The sequence below is a fragment of the Anomaloglossus baeobatrachus genome, chromosome 1 (genome assembly GCF_048569485.1).
Source record: "Anomaloglossus baeobatrachus isolate aAnoBae1 chromosome 1, aAnoBae1.hap1, whole genome shotgun sequence".
NCBI classification, from domain to species: Eukaryota; Metazoa; Chordata; class Amphibia; order Anura; family Aromobatidae; genus Anomaloglossus; species Anomaloglossus baeobatrachus.
The window spans coordinates 345612683-345637718 of NC_134353.1; the positions used below are offsets into that span (position 1 = coordinate 345612683).

The window sequence follows — 25036 nt, forward strand, 5'->3', positions numbered from 1 at the left end:
GATTCCCTCAATGAACTGTAGCTCCCCACAGCCAGCAGCGCTCATGCAACACGAATCATGACACTCCCACCACCATGCTTGAATATAGGCAAGATACACTTGTCTTTGTACTCCTCACCTGGTTGCCCCGCAACACACGCTTGACACCATCTGAACCAAATAAGTTTATCTTGGTTTCACCAGACCTTAGTACATGGTTCCACTAATCCATGTCCCTCCTTCTGGGACAACAGCCATGAAGACCAATTTGATGCAACGTGAGGAGTGTACTCACTTTTATTTACATTGTGTGTGTGTATATGTACAGTTAGGTCCAGAAATATTTGGACAGTGACACAATTTTCGCGAGTTGGGCTCTGCATGCCACCACATTGGATTTGAAATGAAACCTCTACAACAGAATTCAAGTGCAGATTGTAACGTTTAATTTGAAGGTTTGAACAAAAATATCTGATAGAAATTGTAGGAATTGTACACATTTCTTTACAAACACTCCACATTTTAGGAGGTCAAAAGTAATTGGACAAATAAACCAAACCCAAACAAAATATTTTTATTTTCAATATTTTGTTGCGAATCCTTTGGAGGCAATCACTGCCTTAAGTCTGGAACCCATGGACATCACCAAACGCTGGGTTTCCTCCTTCTTAATGCTTTGCCAGGCCTTTACAGACGCAGCCTTCAGGTCTTGCTTGTTTGTGGGTCTTTCCGTCTTAAGTCTGGATTTGAGCAAGTGAAATGCATGCTCAATTGGGTTAAGATCTGGTGATTGACTTGGCCATTGCAGAATGTTCCACTTTTTTGCACTCATGAACTCCTGGGTAGCTTTGGCTGTATGTTTTGGGTCATTGTCCATCTGTACTATGAAGCGCTGTCCGATCAACTTTGCGGCATTTGGCTGAATCTGGGCTGAAAGTATATCCTGGTACACTTCAGAATTCATCCGGCTACTCTTGTCTGCTGTTATGTCATCAATAAACACAAGTGACCCAGTGCCATTGAAAGCCATGCATGCCCATGCCATCACGTTGCCTCCACCATGTTTTACAGAGGATGTGGTGTGCCTTGGATCATGTGCCGTTCCCTTTCTTCTCCAAACTTTTTTCTTCCCATCATTCTGGTACAGGTTGATCTTGGTCTCATCTGTCCATAGAATACTTTTCCAGAACTGAGCTGGCTTCATGAGGTGTTTTTCAGCAAATTTAACTCTGGCTTGTCTATTTTTGGAATTGATGAATGGTTTGTATCTAGATGTGAACCCTTTGTATTTACTTTCATGGAGTCTTCTCTTTACTGTTGACTTCGAGACAGATACACCTACTTCACTGAGAGTGTTCTGGTCTTCAGTTGATGTTGTGAACTGGTTCTTCTTCACCAAAGAAAGTATGCGGCGATCATCCACCACTGTTGTCATCCGTGGACGCGCAGGCCTTTTTGAGTTCCCAAGCTCACCAGTCAATTCCTTTTTTTCTCAGAATGTACCCGACTGTTGATTTTGCTACTCCAAGCATGTCTGCTATCTCTCTGATGGATTTTTTCTTTTTTTTCAGCCTCAGGATGTTCTGCTTCACCTCAATTGAGAGTTCCTTAGACCGCATGTTGTCTGGTCACAGCAACAGCTTCCAAATGCAAAACCACACACCTGTAATCAACCCCAGACCTTTTTACTACTTCATTGTTTACAGGTTAACGAGGGAGACGCCTTCAGAGTTAATTGCAGCCCTTAGAGTCCCTTGTCCAATTACTTTTGGTCCCTTGAAAAAGAGGAGGCTATGCATTACAGAGCTATGATTCCTAAACCCTTTCTCCGATTTGGATGTGAAAACTCTCATATTGCAGCTGGGAGTGTGCACTTTCAGCCCATATTATATATATAATTGTATTTCTGAACATGTTTTTGTAAACAGCTAAAATAACAAAACTTGTGTCACTGTCCAAATATTTCTGGACCTAACTGTATATATATATATGTGTATATATATTATATATGTGTATATCTATATGTATATATAGATGTGTGTGTGTGTGTGTGTGTGTGTATATATATATATATATATATATATATATATATATATATATATATATATATATATATATATATATATGTATGTATATATATATATATATATATATATATATATATATATGTATGTATATATATATATATGTATGTGTATATATATATATATATATATATATATATATGTGTATCTATATATATAATTGCCTTATTCTGTCTGTCTGTCTGTCATGCTCCAAAATTGTGTCCTTACGGTGACACAAAGCTGATTGGCCGCTGGGCTCGCCATGGCCCCGCCCCCCCACACGGATTGGCCGCTCGCCCAGGCTGCGCCCCCACACGGATTGGCCAGCCGCTCGCCCAGGCTCCGCCCCCCCCACAGATTGGCCTCTCGCCCCGGCACCCTGCAGGCATTGGCAATTCGGCCACGCCCCGCCCCCCTCACGCAATGCACGCTAGCTCTGGCCCCGCCCCCTCCCTCCCCCCGCGCATTCCCCGAACTGACACGGCTGTCACGGAGGTGAGTACTGTACAACCCCCCCCCCCCCCCCCCCCCGCGCATTCCCCGAACTGACACGGCTGTCACGGAGGTGAGTACTGTACTCCCCCCCCCGGCCCCCGCTCGCACGGGAGTGGTGTGGATACGTTGGTAACCATGCTCGCATGGTTACAAGCGCATCAAGGTCCTGCGCACATAACAGCACACACACAAACATACACACACATCAGATCACACTCACTCTCACACACACCTCACACACACCTCACACACACCTCACATCGCATCCACACAATCACAGCATCCGGCGATATCGCTTGCTTCTCGGCCTCGATGTGACCTTCCAGGACCTGACGGAGGATCACATGGCCTGAAGCATGTGGTATCTCCGGATGTTGTGACTGTGAGCGCGTATGTGCGATATCGTCAGTGTCTGTGTGTGTGAGTGTATGCGATCGGGTGTGTGTGAGTGGATGCGATCGGGTGTGTGTGAGTGGATGCGATCGGGTGTGTGTGAGTGGATGCGATCGGGTGTGTGTGAGTGGATGCGATCGGGTGTGTGTGAGTGGATGCGATCGGGTGTGTGTGAGTGGATGCGATCGGGTGTGTGAGTGTCGGCAGAGGAGCACGGCGTGCTGGAGGAGGCTGGGAGCAGAGAGGCTGATCATGGGGAAGGCTGGGAGGGGGAGGCTGATGCTGGGGGAGACTGGGAGGGGAAGGCTGATGCTGAAGGAGGCTGGGAGGGGGAGGCTGGGAGGAAGGAGGCTGGGAGGAGAGAGGCTGATCCTGGGGAAGGCTGGGAAGGGGAGGCTGATGCTGAGGGAGGCTGGAAGGAGAGAGGCTGATGCTGGGGGAGGCTGAAAGGAGAGAGGCTGAGGCTGGGAGGAGAGAGGCTGATGCTGGGGAAGGCTGGGATGACGGAGGCTGGGAGGAGAGAGGCTGATCCTGGGGAAGGCTGGGAGAGGGAGGCTGATGCTGGGGGAGGCTGGAAGGAGAGAGGCTGATGCTGGGGGAGGCTGGAAGAAGAGAGGCTGATGCTGGGGGAGGCTGATGCTGGGGGAGGCTGGGAGGAGAGAGGCTGATGCTGGGGAAGGCTGGGAGGAGAGAGGCTGATGCTGGGGAAGGCTGGGAGGAGAGAGGCTGATGCTGGGGACAGAGAGGAGAGGCTGATGCTGGGAGGAGAGAGGCTGATGCTGGGAGGAGAGAGGCTGATGCTGGGAGGAGAGAGGCTGATGCTGGGATGAGAGAGGCTGATGCTGGGAGGAGAGAGGCTGATGCTGGGGGAGGCTGGGAGGGGGAGGCTGATGCGGGGGAGGCTGGGACGAGGGAGGCTGATGCTGGTGGAGGCTGATGCTTGGGGAGGCTGATGCTGGGGGAGGCTGGAAGGAGAGAGGCTGATGCTGGTGGAGGCTGATGCTTGGGGAGGCTGATGCTGGGGGAGACTGGGAGGGGAAGGCTGATGCTGAGGGAGGCTGGGAGGGGGAGGCTGGGAGGAAGGAGGCTGGGAGGAGAGAGGCTGATCCTGGGGAAGGCTGGGAACGGGAGGCTGATGCTGAGGGAGGCTGGAAGGAGAGAGGCTGATGCTGGGGGAGGCTGGAAGGAGAGAGGCTGATGCTGGTGGAGGCTGATGCTTGGGGAGGCTGATGCTGGGGGAGACTGGGAGCAGAAGGCTGATGCTGAGGGAGGCTGGGAAGGGGAGGCTGGGAGGAAGGAGGCTGGGAGGAGAGAGGCTGATCCTGGGGAAGGCTGGGAAGGGGAGGCTGATGCTGAGGGAGGCTGGAAGGAGAGAGGCTGATGCTGGGGGAGGCTGGAAGGAGAGAGGCTGAGGCTGGGAGGAGAGAGGCTGATGCTGGGGAAGGCTGATGCTCAGGGAGGCTGGGAGGGGAAAGCTAATGCTGGGGAAGGCTGGGAGGACGGAGGCTGGGAGGAGAGAGGCTAATCCTGGGGAAGGCTGGGAGAGGGAGGCTGATGCTGGAGGAGGCTGGAAGGAGAGAGGCTGATGCTGGCGGAGGCTGATGCTGGGGGAGGCTGGAAGGAGAGAGGCTGATGCTGGTGGAGGCTGATGCTTGGGGAGGCTGGGAGAGGGAGGCTGATGCTGAGGGAGGCTGGGAGGAGGGAGGCTGGGAGAGGTAGGCTGAGAGAAGAGAGGCTGATGCTGGGGGAGGCTGATGCTGGGAGAGGGAGGCTGATGCTGGGGGAGGGTGGGAGGCTGGGAGGACAGAGGCTGATGCTGGGGAAGGCTGGGAGGAGAGAGGCTGATGCTGGGGACAGAGAGGAGAGGCTGATGCTGGGAGGAGAGAGGCTGATGCTGGGAGGAGAGAGGCTGATGCTGGGAGGAGAGAGGCTGATGCTGGGAGGAGAGAGGCTGATGCTGGGATGAGAGAGGCTGATGCTGGGAGGAGAGAGGCTGATGCTGGGAGGAGAGAGGCTGATGCTGGGAGGAGAGAGGCTGATGCTGGGAGGAGAGAGGCTGATGCTGGGAGGAGAGAGGCTGATGCTGGGAGGAGAGAGGCTGATGCTGGGGGCAGAGAAGCTGATGCTGGGGGCAGAGAGGCTGATGCTGGTGCAGCATGGGGGATGGAGCACGATGGGGGGGTGCGCAGCATCGGGGATGGAGCATGATGGGGTGCGCAGCATCGGGGATGGAGCATGATGGGGGGGTGCGCAGCATCGGGGATGGAGCATGATGGGGGGGTGCGCAGCATCGGGGATGGAGCACGATGGGGAGTGCGGAGTATGGCGGATGGAGCACGTTTGGGAGTGCGCAGCATGGCGGATGGAGCACGTTTGGGAGTGCGCAGCATGGCAGATGGAGCACGTTTGGGAGTGCGCAGCATGGGAGATGGAGCACGATGGGGGGTGCGCAGCATAGGGGATGGAGCACCTCCCCCCAACACACACACGCACGCACGCGCGCGCACTGCACAACACACCACACACCACACACACACACACACTGGGAACCACAAACAACTGCCCTACACAGACACCCACACACACAGACAACGCTGCACACACACAACACCCAACACACAAACACCGCGGCACACACAAATATACGCACATACCGCACAACACACACATTGCACAAAACATACCTCCCCCCAAAACACACCACACACACAAACCGCGCAACACACACACAACGCTACAGACACACAGCGCTCCACAAACAACGCAACACACGCAACACACATACAACACCGCTCTCACCCCCCGTCACACCCAGACAACACCCAGAACATGTACAGCGCCCTACACAAACACTTGGTAACTACACACAACAACATCTATATATATATATATATATATATATATATATAACAAAAATCATACATGAACTACACAATACGTAAATTCTAGAATACCCGATGCGTAGAATCGGGCCACCTTCTAGTCTATATATATAATTGCCTTATTCTGTCTGTCTGTCTGTCTGTCATGCTCCAAAATTGTGTCCTTACGGTGACACAAAGCTGATTGGCCGCTGGGCTCGCCATGGCCCCGCCCCCCCACACGGATTGGCCTCTCGCCCCGGCTCTCTGCAGGCCCCGCCCCCCTCACGCAATGCACGCTCGCTCTGGCCCAACTGACACGGAGCTCCGACTCCCAGCTGAGTACACACACACACATCAGATCACACTCACTCTCACACACACCTCACACATCACATCCACACACTCACAACATCCTGGGATATCGCTTGCTTCTACACCGGCTCCGTCACGATCCCAGCAGCGCCAGACATAACCTTGCGATGCTGGGATCTTGACGGAGCCCGTGAACGCTGGTAACCATTATACACATCGGGTAACTAAGGTCCCTTAGTTACCCGATGTGTATCATAGTTACCAGTGTACACCGGCTCCCGGTACACATGTGCAGGGAGCCGGCATTATACTCCTCTCCCCCCAGGACTACTCCTCTTATTACAGTCCTCCTATTATACTTCTCTCTGAGTATAATAGGAGAACTATTATAGCATGGGGGATGTAGCACGATGGGGGGTGCGCAGCATGGGGGATGTAGCACGATGGGGAGTGCGCAGCATGGGGGATGTAGCACGATGGGGAGTGCGCAGCATGGGGGATGTAGCACGATGGGGAGTGCGCAGCATGGGGGATGTAGCACGATGGGGAGTGCGCAGCATGGGGGATGTAGCACGATGGGGAGTGCGCAGCATGGGGGATGTAGCACAATGGGGAGTGCGCAGCATGGGGGATGTAGCACAATGGGGAGTGTGCAGCATGGGGGATGTAGCACGATGGGGAGTGCGCAGCATGGGGGATGTAGCACGATGGGGAGGTGCGCAGCATGGGGGATGTAGCACGATGGGGAGTGCGCAGCATGGGGGATGTAGCACGATGGGGAGTGCGCAGCATGGCGGATGGAGCACGATGGCGGGTGCGCAGCATGGGGGATGTAGCACGATGGGGAGTGCGCAGCATGGGGGATGTAGCACGATGGGGAGTGCGCAGCATGGGGGATGTAGCACGATGGGGAGTGCGCAGCATGGGGGATGTAGCACGATGGGGAGTGCGCAGCATGGGGGATGTAGCACGATGGGGAGTGCGCAGCATGGGGGATGTAGCACGATGGGGAGTGCGCAGCATGGCAGATGTAGCACGATGGGGAGTGCGCAGCATGGCGGATGGAGCATGATGGCGGGTGCGCAGCATGGGGGATGTAGCACGATGGGGAGTGCGCAGCATGGGGGATGTAGCACGATGGGGGATGTAGCACGATGGGGGATGTAGCACGATGGTGGGTGCGCAGCATGGGGGATGTAGCACGATGGGGAGTGCGCAGCATGGGGGATGTAGCACGATGGGGAGTGCGCAGCATGGGGCATGTAGCACGATGGGGGGTGCGCAGCATGGGGGATGTAGCACGATGGGGGGTGCGCAGCATGGGGGATGGAGCATGATGGGGAGTGCGCAGCATGGAGGATGGAGCACGATGGGGAGTACGCAGCATGGAGGATGGAGCACGATGGGGAGTGCGCAGCATGGAGGATGGAGCACGATGGGGAGTGCGCAGCATGGAGGATGGAGCACGATGGGGAGTGCGCAGCATGGGGGATGTAGCACGATGGGGAGTGCGCAGCATGGGGGATGTAGCACGATGGGGAGTGCGCAGCATGGGGGATGTAGCACAATGGGGAGTGCGCAGCATGAGGGATGTAGCACAATGGGGAGTGTGCAGCATGGGGGATGTAGCACGATGGGGAGTGCGCAGCATGGGGGATGTAGCACGATGGGGAGGTGCGCAGCATGGGGGATGTAGCACGATGGGGAGTGCGCAGCATGGGGGATGTAGCACGATGGGGAGTGCACAGCATGGCGGATGGAGCACGATGGCGGGGTGCGCAGCATGGGGGATGTAGCACGATGGGGAGTGCGCAGCATGGGGGATGTAGCACGATGGGGGATGTAGCACGATGGGGGGTGCGCAGCATGGGGGATGTAGCACGATGGGGAGTGCGCAGCATGGGGGATGTAGCACGATGGGGAGTGCGCAGCATGGCAGATGTAGCACGATGGGGAGTGCGCAGCATGGCGGATGGAGCATGATGGCGGGTGCGCAGCATGGGGGATGTAGCACGATGGGGAGTGCGCAGCATGGGGGATGTAGCACGATGGGGGATGTGGCACGATGGGGGATGTAGCACGATGGGTGCGCAGCATGGGGGATGTAGCACGATGGGGAGTGCGCAGCATGGGGGATGTAGCACGATGGGGAGTGCGCAGCATGGGGCATGTAGCACGATGGGGGGTGCGCAGCATGGGGGATGTAGCACGATGGGGGGTGCGCAGCATGGGGCATGGAGCATGATGGGGAGTGCGCAGCATGGAGGATGGAGCACGATGGGGAGTACGCAGCATGGAGGATGGAGCACGATGGGGAGTGCGCAGCATGGAGGATGGAGCACGATGGGGAGTGCGCAGCATGGGGGATGTAGCACGATGGGGAGTGCGCAGCATGGGGGATGTAGCACGATGGGGAGTGCGCAGCATGGGGGATGTAGCACGATGGGGAGTGCGCAGCATGGGGGATGTAGCACGATGGGGAGTGCGCAGCATGGGGGATGTAGCACGATGGGGAGTGCGCAGCATGGGGGATGTAGCACAATGGGGAGTGTGCAGCATGGGGGATGTAGCACGATGGGGAGTGCGCAGCATGGGGGATGTAGCACGATGGGGAGGTGCGCACCATGGGGGATGTAGCACGATGGGGAGTGCGCAGCATGGGGGATGTAGCACGATGGGGAGTACGCAGCATGGAGGATGGAGCACGATGGGGAGTACGCAGCATGGAGGATGGAGCACGATGGGGAGTGCGCAGCATGGGGGATGGAGCACGATGGGGAATGCGCAGCATAGGGGATGGGGCATGATGGGGGGGTGCGCAGCATGGGGGATGGAGCACGATGGGAGGTGCACACCTCCCCCAACACACACACACACACACACACACACACACACACACACACACACACACACACACACACGGAACCACAAACACCGCCATACACAGACACCCACACACACAGACAACGCTGCACTCACACAACACCCAACACACAAACACCGCGGCATACATAAATATACGCACATACCGCACAACACACACATTGCACAAAACATACCTCCCCCCAAAACACACCACACCCACACAAACCGCGCAACACACACACACACAACGCGACAGACACACAGCGCTCCACAAACAACGCAACACACATACAACACCGCTCTCACCCCCCGCCACACCCAGACAACACCCAGAACATGTACAGCGCCCTACACAAACACTTGGTAACTACACACAACAACATCTATATATATATATATATATATATATATATATATATATATATATATATATATATATATATATATATATATATATATATATATAAACAAAAATCATACATGAACTACACAATACGTAAATTCTAGAATACCCGATGCGTAGAATCGGGCCACCTTCTAGTATATATATATATATATATATATATATATATATATATATATATATATATGTTTGTGTATATATATATGTGTGTATATATATATGTGTATTATATATATATATATATATATATATATATATATATATATATATATATATATATATATATATAATGTGCGCATATAATACACACACACACACACACGCACCAGGGAAATATCAAACACGTGAGCGGACATATAGGGGTATGGGTATAGTAAATCTATGGGAGAGCTAGCCAAGATGGCTGCCGAGTGGGATATTGTTTGGAGGATCGCATCTAATGGCCGGCTTAACTAGGCTGCTTTCTGTAGTTTTAAAAAAATTCAGTGCTTCATCTGCAGGAGATATCACTAGATCTAGTACACCTGCCGCCATCAACCTCACCCACTAATCAGTTGTGAGGGTAGAATTCTACAAACTCACCATCCAGATACCTGTTAGATCTGCAGCAGTTAAAACAATGGTTTTATCAAAACTGCAGCAAGCAGCCCCGTAAGTGACACATGGCTGGAAGCAGAGTCTATGTACCTACATCATGCCGTGCTCAGGGTTGCGAGAACCTGGTGACAACTTCCCTTTAATAGAACATGCCTAATCTTTATGTAGCTCATGTGCAAATTGTTCCATTTTTGTTTTTTAAATCCGTGTTTCTGCACCATTACTTGGTAATAAATAATCCTTTTAATGAAATGTGAAGCGCCCAATACGGCACATCCTGGCTTTTTTACATGCTGTTGTCGGTGTAAGTGGTGTGCTTCATCAACCTGTTTATATACAGTTAATGCTTTAGCTTTTTATTGTCCATCTCGTGTGAATTTATAACCGCAGATCATGCATTATGGTCCTTTTGTTTTCCTGGTAAATCTAATGTTGTTTTCTAGGTAACGATGGTGCCTGTGAGCTCACAGCCTGCTAATTCCCCACAGAAAACAGTTGGCGTGCCTATAAGTGTAGCTCTCGGCCAGCAGCTCTTGACTGTGCAGTCATCGAATGCCTCCTCTCCTGGCAAGGCCGTCACTAATAGCACAAGTGCCCAGGTAGCTCCACTTCATCATTATTTCAAGTTTATGACTCTTCATCTGTTTGCTGAGTATTTGACAACAAAGAAAGGATGTAAATATTCTAAAAAAGCAAAGGCAGCAGTTACTCCTCCTTCCCAGGTCCACCATGCCTCTCCGTCACTGCCACGGTGCTTGACTGCAGTAGTCGGCTCCTAACTAGAACACAGGTGATGACTTTAGCCAATGATTGGACTCAGCTGTTTGCGCCATCTACATTGTCAGAGCCGCTGAGCCTGGTGATTGGTTACACAGGTCATATGACACTACGTCACGGATGCAGCCTGTAAATAAAGGCTAGGGCAGCGTCGGAGAGGCAGAGGTGGAGCTGACTGACAGGTGTGTTTCTTATTTTGGATGCCTTCAAGCCTATGATACCATAAATATATATCTCCTACAACCCCATTAAATAGAGCTTTTTCTTCATCGTTCCTTATGGGAGACCCAGACCATGGGTGTATAGCTTCTGCCTCCGGAGGACACACAAAGTACTACACTCAAACGTGTAGCTCCTCCCTCCTAGCATATACACCCCCTGGTAGCCAGTCCTAGCCAGTTTCAATGCTTTGTGTTCAGGAGGTCACACACACATGCATTCTCTGATTTTTGATTTTTTGGATTTCAAAGATTTGGAAGAAAAGCGGGTCCAGTCTGGACTCCCGGCATGTCCCTTCTCACCCCACTGTGTCGGCGGTGTTGTTCAGGTTGACTTTACAAGGCTGGAGCCTTCACATGCCGCGCTCCTTCACCATCCCCTGGGGCTCTGGCTTGAAGTGGGAGCCATCACGGTTCTCACTGCTTTGCAGGAGACCGGTCTCCATCCGCAGCCCTGTTCAGGATCCTGTCGGACGGAGCGTTTAACCCCCCCCAGGGACCTGGCACCTGCGTCTCAAAAGCTAAGTATGAGACTTTTTACCACAGAAAGTGGTCTTTCCAGGGGTCCCTTGTACTTTATTTATTGGGGGGAGTGTGTTATATGACTGTGGTAACATTTCCGGCCGGTTCTCCAGTTTTCACTGGAGAACCGCGCCGATGGTGCCTGCACGCTGGCCGCATGTTTAAATCTAGGCCCCGGCTTCGCCTGAGGCCTAGTTTCGGTTTCACTCCCCCTGCATGTCAGCATGCAGTGGGACAGTGCGGCTCCGCCCAGCGGCTGTTCAGCACAGGGAACGGACACTCCTCACTGAGGAAAGATTCCCTTCCCTGTATACCTCATTTGCCCGCTCTCAGAGTAGGCCCCGCCCCCTCTCCTCGCTCCGGTCGCCATTTTCTCAGCGTTCTCAATGTCTGTATAGGCACAGAGATACCACATTGTGACAAATGGGGGCCTGGGCTGGGGGACTGGAGGGCACAGAAATGTATGTTAAACGGTCTGGCAAGTCACAACCTCCAGTTGTGCAGCTGCTTATATTCTCTGTTTATATACTCTGCTGGGGGTCATTCTGGAAATGCATTCCCTCACAGAGCCCCCACTTCTGCAGCATGTCTCACATAGAGCAAGGCTGCAAGGCTGTTCTTAATATGCACTGCATGTAGACTCGTACTGCCTGTACTGAGCACATAAACACAGTGGTCCCTCAGCCTGGAGGCTCGTCAGTGGTCCCTCCAGCTGCTCCGGTGGTGCTGAGCATGCATTAGCCCCCTTCTCAGGGCGCTTCTGCTGCTACGGCTCGCTCAGCAAGCTCTCAGAGGACTCTTCATCTGGTCTCAGACCCCGTCCTCCTAAAATGGAGACGCAGGGTCCCCTGTCCTTCCCCGTCCCGCAGCTCTGATTCACGAACTGACTCACTGGACGTGGAGGATGTCTTTACTGGGGGCTCGGACGCTACTTAATGTACCATTGATCTGTCCGAAGGTGATGCAGATGCTTATGATTTGATTGCGTCCATTATATTTGTACTGGACCTCAATCCGCCTGTATCAGGGGAGTATCCCCCTCTGGCAGAAAGGCATCGGTATACCTTAAAGAGAACAAGGAGTGTGTTCCTTAACCACTCCAGTTTTCAGCCCACTGTGACCAAGCCCAGAGCCTGTCCTGACAGACGCTCCCAAAGCGTGGTTCTGATGACTGTTTCCCCCTTCCACCAGAGGTGGTCAAGGAGTGGGCTCATTCACCAAGGGTGGTCCCTCCGGTGTCTAGTATTTCAGCCCGGATAGTTGTATCAGTGGCTGACGGCACCTCTCTAAGGATCCCACTGTACATTAATTCTGTACTGGACCTCAATCCGCCAGTATCAGAGGAGCAACCCTCTCTGGCAAAAAGACTCCAGTTTACCTTGCCTAAGAGAACAAGGAGTGTGTTCTTTAACCACTCCAGTTTTCAGGCCACTGTGACCAAGCCCAGGGTCTGCTCTGGCAAACGCTTCCCAAAGCGTGGTTCTGATGACAGTTTTCCCCTTCCACCAGAGGTGGTCAAGGAGTGGGCTCATTCACCAAAGGTGGTCCCTCCGGTGTTTAGAGCCTCAGCCCGGACGTTGTATCAGTGGCTGATGGCTCCTCACTTACGGCTTTTGCTGTCCGCCAGGTTGTCCTTCTGGCCAAATCTGTATGGAGGCGGCAGGGGCCTCGTTCTCCCCAGCTTTTGCAGCAGTACGGCTTTCAAAGCCATTTCTGCTTCTCTAGAGGAGATGCATTCCCTCACAGGGACTCTTTGCCCAAAATGGTTGCCTTAACTTCCAGACTTCAGTCTTTTCATCCTATGCCATGTCTGCCATGCTGGAGACTCTCACCGCACTGCGGTGGCCTCGGCTAATTTCCTCGCTATCCGCAGGCTCCTGTGGCTTCGGAAGTGGAAGGCAGATGCTTCTAAAGAAGTTCCTTGCTGGGCTCCCTTTTGCTGGGACCAGACTGTTCGGGAACAACTGGATGAAATTATTAAGGAAGCTCTTGGCGGGAAGAGTTTCTTCTATGCCACAAACCTAAACCAGGAAACCTGTCCAGGGCAGGAATCAGTCGAGGTTTCGTTCTTTTTGTTCCTCCATCTGATCGTTCTCTAAGCCCTCGGCCTCGTCCACTGGCTCAGACAAGGATCGTAAACCCAAATGGTGCACGAGAAGACCGCAGGACATGCTGCCGCTAAGTCAGCCTCCTCCTGGCTATCTGGCCACGCCAGCAACGTCCTTGGTCGGTGGCAGGCTCTCCCACTTTGGCGACGTATGGTTTTAACACGTCTCCGATCAGTGGGTGCGAGATACATCTCCCACGGCTACAGGATAGAATTCTATCCAGCCCGCCAAACAGATTTTTTTCTGTCAACTCCCCTCTGCTCCAAGGCCGCCGCCTTCTCACAGGCTGTGGCATTCTTGCAGGCCACTGGAGTAATTGTACCGGTTCCCGACTGGGATCGGTTCTGAGATTTCTGCTTAAATCTATTCCTACTACCCGAGGAGGGCGGTGCCTTCCGACCTGGATCTCAAGCTTCTCAAGCATGTTCAGGTGCGGCAGTTTCGCATAGAGTCTCTGCGATCAATCAATGACCCAAGGAGACTCCCTAGCATCCATCGACATCAGAGATGCCTATCTGCATGTGCCAATCGCAGTTTCACACCAGCGTTGGCTATGTTTTGCAATCAGAATGGTCCAATTCGTGGCTCTTCCCTTGGGGTTAGCCACGGCCCCTCGAGTATTCTCAAGGTCGGGGCAGCTGTGATTGCGGTCCTGCACCTCTAGGGGTTGGCAGTGATCCTTTTGTCCAGGACAGCCTTCTAGTCTGGGCTTCATCCAGTGCAGACTGTTAGCGGAGTGCCTCGCTCACTCTCGCCACTCTAACCAATTCGGGTGGTTTGTCATTCTGTCCAAGTCCACTCTGACTTCGACCCAGAAGTTCACATACCCAGGGACGCAATTCGAGACTCTGTCGGCACTTGTGAAGCTGCCCTTAGTCAAACAGCAGTCCCTCCGCTGGCGGTCGACGTCGTTCCATCAGGCACCTAATACAGGTGCTGGATCAGATGGTGGTGTCAATGGAAGCAATTCCCTTGCCCAGTTCCATCTGCGTCCTCTGCGGCTGGATATTTTCCGCTGTTGGAACAAGCGGACTTCCTCCTTCCACGGGGCGGTGGCTTCGCCACAGACCAGGGGCTCTTTTCAGCGGTGGCTTCGTCCCCTCTGTCTCAGGGACGCTCCTTCCTGGCTCCGTCCCGGGTGATCCTCACCAAGATGCTAATCTATCCGGCTGGGGAGCAGTTTATCTCCACCATGGAGCGCAGGGCACTTGGACTCTGTCCGAATCAGCCCTCTGGATCAATGTGCTGGAAATCAGAGCTGTGTTTCTAGCTCTCTAAGCCTTTCACCATCTGTTGGCGGCCAGGCACATTCGAGTCCAGTCAGACAACGCTACAGCGTTTGCCTACATCAACCTCCAGGGCGGGACATCAGCCGCCTGGCAATGTTGGAGGTTCATCGCATTCTTCAGTGGACGGAGGACTCCTAGTCCACCATATCCGCAGCCCACATCCCAGACGTGGAAAACTGGGAGGCAGATTGTCTTAGCCGGCAAACCGTGGCTCCACGATCCTCAGGTTTTTGCGGCAGACGCACTGGTTCAAGTTTGGTCCCAGCTTCGTCTGTCTTACGTGTTTCACCCTCTAGTTCTTGCCCAGAGTCCTGCGCAAGATCAGAAAGGAGGGCCGTCGGGTCATTCTCATTACTCCAGACTGACCCAGGCAAGCTTGGTACCCTGACCTGCTCCGTCTGTCCGTAGAGGTGCCATAGCATCTCCCGGACTGTCCAGACCTTCTCTCACGAGGTTCGTACTTCCGCCAGAACCTGCGGCTCTCAGGTTGACGGCGTGGCGTTTGAGTCATGGATCTTGACGACTTCTGGTATTCCTCCTGAAGTCATCTCCACTATGACTCGAGCTCGGAAGTATCCTTTGGCCTTTTGGCCTTGCCGACCCTCCTGTCCCTTCTACAGTCCGGTCTGCAGCTAGGACTATCCCTCAATTCCCTTAAGGGACAGGTCTCGGCTCTGTCAGTGTTGTGCCAGCGGCGTATCGCCCGGCTGGCCCAGGTGCGCTCCTTCATGCAGGGCGCATCTCACATCATTCCGCCTTACCGGCGGCCCTTGGAGCCATGGGTCCTTAATTCGGTCCTCACGGCTTCCGGAAACCCCCCTTTGAGCCTCTTAGGGAGGTTTCTTTGTTTAGTCTTTCACAGAAAGTGGTCTTTCTAGTGGCCATGACTTCCCTCAAGGGAGTCTCTGTTTTGGCTGCACTCTCTTCGGAGCCCTCCCTTCATCAAGACAAGGTGGTTCTCCGTCCGACTCCGGACTTTCTCCCTAAGGTGGTTGCTGTTTCCACCTTAACCGGGGCATTTTCCCTGCCTTCCTTTTGTCCGGCTCTTGTTCATCGCTTTGAAAGGGCGTTGCATACTCTGGATCTGGTGCGGGCGCTCCGGATCTATGTGTCTCGCACCGCTGTTCTTAGGCGGTGCACCTCTCTTTTGTGCTGACCGCTGGTCAGCGTAAGGGCCTTTCGGCATTTAAGCCGACCCTGGCTCGTTGGTTTAGGTCGGCCATTTCCGATACCTACCAGTGTACTCATCTCCCGCCGGGGATCAAGGCACACTTGACCTGAGCTGTCGATGCCTCTTAGGCTTTCAGGTCCAGGCTACGGCTCAGCAGGTCTGTCAGACTGCCACTTGGACTAGTCTGCATACCTTTTCGAAGCACTACCAAGTGCATGCTCTTGCTTCGGCAGATGCGAGTTTGGGCAGACGCATCCTTCAGGCGGCTGTCGCCCATTTGTGAAGTTAGGTTTCACCTACTTCTCAGTTTTTCTGTTTATTCCCACCCATGGACTGCTTTAGAACGTTCCATGGTCTGGGTCTCCCATAAGGAACGATGAAGAAAAAGAGAATTTTGTTACTTACCGTAAATTCTTTTTCTTATAGTTCCGACATGGAAGACCCAGCACCCTCCCTGTTGCCTGTTGGCAGGTTTCTTGTTCCGTGTGTTATCACCGGCTGTTGTTCTAGACAGAGGTCCCGGTTGTTCCGGGTTTTGCTCTGTCTCGACTTGTGGGTGGATGTCCTCCTTCAGCTTTTGCACTAAACTGGCTAGGACTGGCTACCAGGGGGTGTATATGCTAGGAGGGAGGAGCTACACGTTTGAGTGTAGTACTTTGTGTGTCCTCCGGAGGCAGAAGCTATACACCCATGGTCTGGGTCTCCCATGTCGGAACTATAAGAAAAAGAATTTACGGTAAGTAACAAAATTCTCTTTTTATTGGTGGTAAATGTGGTCATAAAGTAGATGTGTGTAAGTCCATACAATACATATAAATCCATATAGATAAGATATTTATCCACTTATTTAGCACCATTAATTCCATCAGCATATAGATCTTAAAAAGGATACCATTTTCTGTTTTTCCAGGCCGTGAAACCAACTGTTCAAACTATAGCTGTTAGTGGTGTCAATACACCTCAGTTTAAAACAATTATACCACTCGCAGCCGCCCCTAACGTACAGCAAATTCAGGTTCCCGGAAGCAAGTTTCATTATGTCCGGCTTGTGACGGCTACTACTGCAAGCAGCTCCACACCCTCCACCCAGAACCCAAGCACCAGCACACAGCCTCTCCAGCAAGGTATGCGCATCTGCTTATGGCTGCCTTTATCTTTATGATACCTATCAACATTGGAGGAGATTTACTACATGAGCTGCGTCAGAATTTTATGTCAAGAAAAAATGGTGTCACCAATAGTAACTTATATACATATGTTATTAAAGGGAAGGTGTCGTCAAAATTTTTTTTTTTTTCATAACTGAAAAAATATAAAGTATTAATGTTATGTTTAAATAATATTATTTGGTTTTAATTGACAAAAATCTAAAAGAAAAAAAAATTAAAAGTTTGATCTTTTCCACTCTTAAACACTAGGGGGAGCAGCTGCTGAAATCCTGCTTTAGAGCTACTGTAGAACCAGCTCTCATTACAACTGCAGTAAAAGTGGGCAGAATCTGCTCTCCTGTGTGTGATGTCACCTCCCCCTCCCGTGCTGGGTGTTTCCAAAAGGATAAGGGAAGATGAAGTTTACGATCACAGTGCAGAGCCATTTTGATGGTGACCGCAGAGTGATCCTAATATGTCAAGTGTCACTAAGGCCAGCTGAATAGTGCTCCACTGTATCCCGTGCCGCAGTGTTTCCAAATGCCCCCACTGACTACTGACTTTCCCAATGCCCCACGCGCTACTAACTTTCCCAATGCCTCACTGACTATTGACTGTTTCCCAATGACCCCCTGACTGTATCGCAATTCCGCATGCACTCACCTCAGACCTGCGCCCCCGGAAGCCTGGCCTGTCAGTGATCACAGTACATAGCAGCGAGAAGCGGAAACCTGAGGTGAGCACACGCGGGGTGAGGGGGTGAGCACATGCGGGGAGGTGGGGGGGGGGTAAGTGGCAGAGTGGGGAGCAGCACGCTAGGATCAATTATGGTACAATCACCGCTACCCGGCACCGCTACGCACCCCATCCATCCCGGCGGGTGACAGGGGGAAAGTGGAGCACACAGCATACGCTGTGAGCTCCACAAAAATGGAGCTGATCGCCTCCCTCTGCTGTGATCTGGACAGCCCAGGGGGCGCGTTCTGATGACAGCAAACGCTGTTTCTGTGTTAAGTATAGGGTCAGAGTCCGACTACGGTTTTCTATGCCCAGAAACCTGCCATAAAGGAGGTGAGTAATTGTAGTTACACACTGCAAATCCAAGATGGCAGCCCCCAGTGCTTCAGTAAAACTAGAATTAAATAAAAAGTGAATTTAATTTTGTATTAAAAATACTTGATTTCATAATCACTATTAATACAAAAATAAAAAACCACGACACCTTACCTTTTAAGGCCAGTTCTGCTGAAATTGGTGGGTTTGGATACTGTTAATCTAATATGGGGGCCCTTGAGAGGTGTGACAGTGTAATTCCAATGTCTAGGTCCTTTTCTGTTTTGGTAGCCAATCATTTGTGTCTGCAGTGTTGTCATATCTTGTTTTTGCTTCCTTCTAGCTAAACCAATGGTGGTTAATGCAACTCCCGTGCGGATGTCTGTTCCCATTGTTCCAGCACAGGCTGTAAAACAAGTGAGTTTTAATATGCATATCAGCCTCAAATATTCAGTATTTTAAGAATTCTTGAGCGTAACTTTGTATTGATGGGAATCCTTAATCAGATTTTGCAATGTAATCTTGGAGCAGCATGATGTAGGTACAGATGCTGATTACAGGAATGTATGACTTACTAAGCTGTGTTTTGCTGATTTAATATAACCTGTGTTTTATCAGCAGAAGATTATCACTATTGGACTAGGTGCCTCTTGCCTCCTAGTCAATTGCACTGTGTAACCCTGGCCTGCACTACTGATGATCAGATTTTTATCAGTGTACACAGCTGCCAATTCGTAGAGTGGGTGGGGTTATACAGCTCTCAGCATTCTGAGCACTGCTAGATCTGCAGTAGAGAAAACTGATTTTATCACAAATGCTGCACCCATTAAACTAAGTGACACATCACTGGAATCAGGATCTCTATCTCTACATCATTGTGCTCTCAGATAAGATAGCAAAATCCTGGTAACTGATTCCCTTTAAGGGCTCGCGGTAACTGATTCCCTTTAAGGGCTTGCTCACATAAGTGATATCCATTGTTTTATTTGCTAACCCTCAGACCAATGTTCTTCTATGAGGCAGTGCCTATTGGTTCTTTTTTTTTCTCATGCTGATTCGGCAGGAGAAAAAAAGCACAGCATGCTATGAATGGCACCGCAAATCTGACGCTGCACACACCTTCAAGTCTATGGGTGCGTGGAAATCAGTGGCTGCACTCTGATGACATCTGAGTGAAGTCCAATTTTCGAGGACTCATAGATTGGAGAAAATGAAGAACTTTTGTTCACACTAAGCTGACACTAATCAAACAATAATTGGAGTTTCATTAACATAATAGACCCGATTCTCTCGCATGACTTCTGACTGCAGCTTTAAACTGATTGCTTAAGTCTACTTTAAGGGGGTGCACTACTCAGAAAGCCCCTTCTCAATCTCCGTTTCCTCCCAGTAAAATAATAATGCCTCTACTCGCCTCCGGTGTCAACTGTTTCAGCTGTGATGGCAGTTTTTATTCTGAAGCTCGCGTGACATGTTTATGTTATGCAATCTCTGCGGCCAGTTAGTGCTGGCTTCACTCGCCTCTCCTTTAGATGTAACGTTGCAAACAAAAGAGACAGTTGCACTCTGAACTGTCTCTTTTTGTCATTCTATGTCCTGTTCAGTTATGCACCTGTTCACATTGCAGTTTTGGTACTGCCGTCAGTCTTTTTTTCTTAGATGTAACTGACTTCTGGGGAATGTGAGAGAGCAGCTGCAGCTCTCATTTTCTCCGGATGTCTGGATTTGCCCGAAGGAGGGGCCGTATAGCCAGCGCTGATTGGCTGTAGGGATCACGAGACATAATGTCACGCAAGCCCCAGGAGATCCAGTGCCGACATGACTCTGGCACCGGAGACAAATAGAGGTGTTATTATTTTATATGTTTAAAATGCTGATTGATCTTCCCCTTTAGGGTATATGGCCATGTTGTGATGTGCCAAATATAGATGTGTATGTGTAGATACTAATGTATGTAATTATTTCTATGCTTAGGTTGCGCCAAAACCTGTAAATACAAATCTAGTGACTACAAGCCAACCACAGCAGCGACTTCTTATGCCTGCCACTCCACTTGCACAGATTCAGCCAAACCTCACAAATCTTCCTGTCCTGACCCCTGCTCCCGGCACTGGAAACATGGGCTATGCCGTCCTGCCAGCTCAGTATGTTACCCAGGTACGTGAATGACTTGTTGGTGAGGGATTTCATTTTAGTCTTTGTTTTGCCTTAAAATGTTAATTTCTTTTCTTCTGAAGTTGCAGCAGCAGTCTTATGTATCTATTGCAAGCAATGCAGGAATATCGGGGACACAAAGTTCACAGAATCAGCCACGGGTGCCACTGAACGGGTGAGCAGAGCATCTTTTACAATTACACACTCCATAATCCATAATCCTAATCCAGTGACAAAGTGAACCTTATCAGTGAACAACACTATTTTTATTAGCGTATAGTCAATATATTTATCAAATATTCCTGAAATGATTCTAGCCGAAGGATTGTTCGGTCATTGCGCTCACTGAATACATGAACAATTTCCCTAGCTTACTGGTTTAGCGTCTTCACTCGTACATTTTTTCCACATTATCCAAACGTTATTTGACGTTAATAGCCGACTGATAAGAAATGAAGGACATTCTCCTAATGTCTACTTCCAATGTTCTAAATATCCTTGGCCTGCAAGAAAAAAAAATACAAATGTACAATAATCATTTATGTCCATTGATGGGATATGATGGAAATATGGCTTTCAGCACGCAATAACAATCCATTAACAGGTGCAGAACAGGGAGCCAGTAAATGCCTGAAGACAGTCTTTGTGTACCGGGGATGTGATGATCGGCTTGTTTGCATAATTTTAGTGGAGAAAGCTTAAAACACTCCAGCAATTTATTTTTGACTACATAGTTCAGAAAGCTCTATTATTAAAGAACAATATATAGCTTTTTGTATATGGCTTATGTGTGACGGTGTTAGGTGATGTAATATGTCTTGGTTGTCTGCTGTCTTGATTTCTTTTTTCCCTCTGGTATGGGTCCCCTAATGTAGAATAAAATTAATATGAGGTTATGGTCTCATCATGTTGCTTCTGCTGCTGTCCCCTGATGTATACAGAGTCTGTGTATCCTGTGTGATGTGTATACAGCAGTTTTGGTGTATTCTATGTCATGTAGATAACAGTCTTATTGTATCCTATTTGATGTATACCGTATTTTTTGCTTTATAAGACGCACTTTTGTTCCCCCAAATTTTGGGGGAAAGTAGGGGGTGCGTCTTAAAATCTGAATAAGCGGATTTTGTACTGCAGGGGCCAGGAGTGGTGGTAGCTCTGGAGCGGTTCTGGGGGCTGGTGAAGGCTGCAGGAGGCAGCGGGAGATCTCCTACTCCCGCTCATATAATATGCACTGCCTCTGTCCATCACCGTGGTGCTGAAACCGCACCGCGGTGATGGGCTGGGGGAGCGGCGCATATTATATGTGCCTGCGCCCCCCTTTGATGGCTTTGATGGCACATGCCCCCCCGTTAGATATGGCCCCCATGCTGCTACCCATAGTAAAATAAAAAACTCTTTACTTACCTCCTCCAGCGTGTCTCCCCGGTCTCCCTGCTGCCGCTGTGATCAGGCACGCAGAGATGATATCACTCTGCTGTTCCGATCACATGACCGGCACAGAGAAGTAGGAAGTACAGGAGCTCAGCAGCTTGGAGGGAGACACGAGGGAGGACAGCGCTGGAGAAGGGAAGTAAAAAGTTTTTTATTTTACTATGGGCAGCAGCATGGGGACCATATCCAACACAGGGGGACGTGTGCCATCCATAGGGGCCATATCAAACACAGGGGGACGTGTGCCATCCATAGGGGGCCATATCAAACACAGGGGGACGTGTGCCATCTATAGGGGGCCATATCAAGCACAGGGGGATGTCTTCCATCCATAGGGGGCCATGGGCAGCACAGGGGGTCGTGTGCCATCCATAGGGGGCCATGGGCAGCACAGGGGGACATGTGCCATCAATGGGGGACATGTGGCATCACTGGGGGACGTGTGCCAGTACAAGGGGGCTATATTCAATATAAGGGGGCCATATCCAGATTAAGGGGGCTAATTTTAGGATGGGGGGGCTATGAAGGACATATACCCTATATGATTTGTTAGACGGACACTGGCATTATAAGACGGACCCCATTTAACATTAAAAAAAAAATTCACTTTTCCCTCACCAAATTTGGGGGTGTGTCTTATAATCAGGTGCGTCTTATAAAGCGAAAAATACGATATACAGTAGTCTCAGTGTATACTATGGTATGTGAACGAAGCAGTCTGTGGCTCCTAAGTGATGTGCATAACTATTAGGTAGTTTGTATTTTTGATTAATTTTCTTATTGAACAAACAGTGCGGTTGGGCAATCGATAAGGTCAGTAAACCTAAATATTTAAGAAAGTAAAAGTGAGATTTTGTCTTTGTTAGAATATCTATGTGTGAATTATTGGGCAACTATTAGTGTGCAGAAGTACTATGCAACTGCTAGAAAAACTTACATTTTCACATCTCAATTGTTTATTTTTTATCTGCTAAAATGAGAATAATAACCACAACTGAAAATGTAAATTAATTTCAGACAATAAAAAAAAAATAATTTTATATATACATACGTGTATATTTGTGTGTGTGTGTAAGTGTGTAAGCAGTGACCATTATGGCTACAGTTCTTTTCAGTAAGTCATAATCCTTCCATCCATGAAGGCTGTCAATTTCTTAATCTATTGACGATCAACTTTTTGAACACCAACCACAGCCTCCCAGACTCTGTATTGTTTTCCTCCACCTTAAGTTTCCCATTCAAGAAAGGTCCACAAGCTCTCAATAGGATTTAGGTCAGGTGAGGAAAGGGGCCATGCCATTTTTCTTTCATTAGTAAAGGCATTGTCCAGGTTTGGGGTACAAATCTGAAGTCCTCTTGTGATTTCAGACTTGTAATCCTTACAGTGCGCAGCATGTTGACTGTCAGGATTCTTTGGTCTCTGTGCTTGTGTTGTCAGAATTCTGTGTTGTCAGTGCTGGGAGCTTGCTAGGGCATTACCGCAAGTATGTGATTTGCTTACTTCCGGCCACATTCCAACTAGACATACTTGGTCTTATTTTTGACTTGATCGTGACTTGTATTGAGCGAGGCTGCAAACGTCTAATCGGTAAGTGAATGTATTTATCACTTGAGCACTAGCACCGGAGAATCCTGAAAGTGCACACACTGCCCGCTGTTAGGATTCACAGTTCTACAGTAACATAGAGTGACGGCAGACTTGTACCCCAAGGCCAGACAAACCACTCAAGGTGATTATTGGCTAGCCAAGCAATATGGTACTTTAATGCATGTGATGGAGCATTGGCCTGCATAAGAAAATTGTGAATTTCTTGAAAGATTCAAAATGTGTCCTGTACAACTGCTTGAAGAAAGCATCTTCTAAAAACTGGCAGTGGGTTTGGGAATTGAGATTGAGTTCATTTTCAACCTGAAAAGGTCCAACTAGCTCATCTTTATTAATACCTGCCCATGGCAGTAGCCCACCTCTATCTACCTTTCATACATGCTGGGAGTTGTAATAGAAATTTCCTTGTGAATAGGGAAAAGAGACAGTCCGTCATATAACATTATAGAGGTGAGAGAAGGATTTTGCACTCACCTGGGAGTAGTATATACAGGTTAATCAAAATGCCATTCCATGAAAGTGGCTGCAGCTTGTCCGATGTGCGGCAGGACAATCCTCCAGGGGGAATCCAAACAGAAGAAGTGCTCAAGGAAAGTAGCGCTCTCCATCTCCAATGACATGATGGGATAAGGGGGATTAATATCCCAAATATCAATAAATCCATTTATTAAAATTAATAAACAACACGTTTTGGCTGTAAACCAGCACTCTTCAGGTATGATGTATGCCTGAAGAAGGCTGGTTCACAGCCAAAAACGTGCTGTAGTTTATTTTTAATAAATTATTTATAACTGGGATTTTAATCCCCCTTATCCCATCATGTCATTGCCATTGGAGATGGAATGCACTGTTTCCGATCTACTTTCCTTGATGCTGGAAGTTGCAGTTTTCTAAAATCTTTTAAAGGGATCCTGTCAGGTGCAATATGCACCCAGAACCCTGAGCAGTTCTGTGTACATATTGCTAATCCCTGCCTAACTGTCCCTGTATCTAGTAGCATAGATAAAGAGATTTTTAGATAAAGTATTTTTAAAGATCTTTTACCGTATGCTAATGAGCGAGGGGACTAGTCCACTGGGCGTTAGTTCCCTTGCCATTTGCCCCCATTAGCATGTTGGTACGCCCCTGTGGGTGTGCTCACATACTAATGAATACGCAGCGTCACAGGATGATCTCAATCACCTCTCCGTTGCCATCACGCCCGTCGGGGAATTTCGGCTCAGTGCGCATCAGTTTGGGTCATGTGCACTATGAAGCCGGGTGTACGTGTCCTGGCTTCAAACTGAAGTAGTGCGAATGACCTAACCCCCCCCCCCCCCGGAGTCATGCGCACTGAGCCTAAATTCCCCATCGGACGCGATGGCAGCGGTGAGAGGTGAGATCATCTTGTAACACTGCGTATTCATTAACATGATAGCACACCCACAGGGGTGTACTAACATGCAAATGGTGGCGACTGGCCAGTGAACTAACGCCTAGGGAGCTAGTCCCCTCGCTCATTAGCATACAATATAAGATTTTTAGAAATACTTTTTCTAAAGGTCTCTTTATCTATGATAGTGTATACAGGGACGGTTAGGCAAGG

General features: G+C 50.0%; 1 protein-coding gene across 2 annotated transcripts in view; it reads left to right on the forward strand.

Moving 5' to 3' along the window:
- LIN54 (lin-54 DREAM MuvB core complex component) overlaps positions 1–25036 on the forward strand; it is a 78617-nt gene that overhangs the window by 31198 nt on the left and 22383 nt on the right. Inside the window, exons 5-9 of one of the 2 annotated variants that reach the window (XM_075352398.1) lie at positions 10418–10573; positions 16970–17183; positions 18604–18677; positions 20235–20417; positions 20498–20589. In XM_075352398.1, the coding sequence (XP_075208513.1) occupies positions 10418–10573; positions 16970–17183; positions 18604–18677; positions 20235–20417; positions 20498–20589 (719 nt within the window). The remainder of the gene's footprint in view (positions 1–10417; positions 10574–16969; positions 17184–18603; positions 18678–20234; positions 20418–20497; positions 20590–25036) is intronic. The other variant, XM_075352399.1, reaches the window with a different exon arrangement.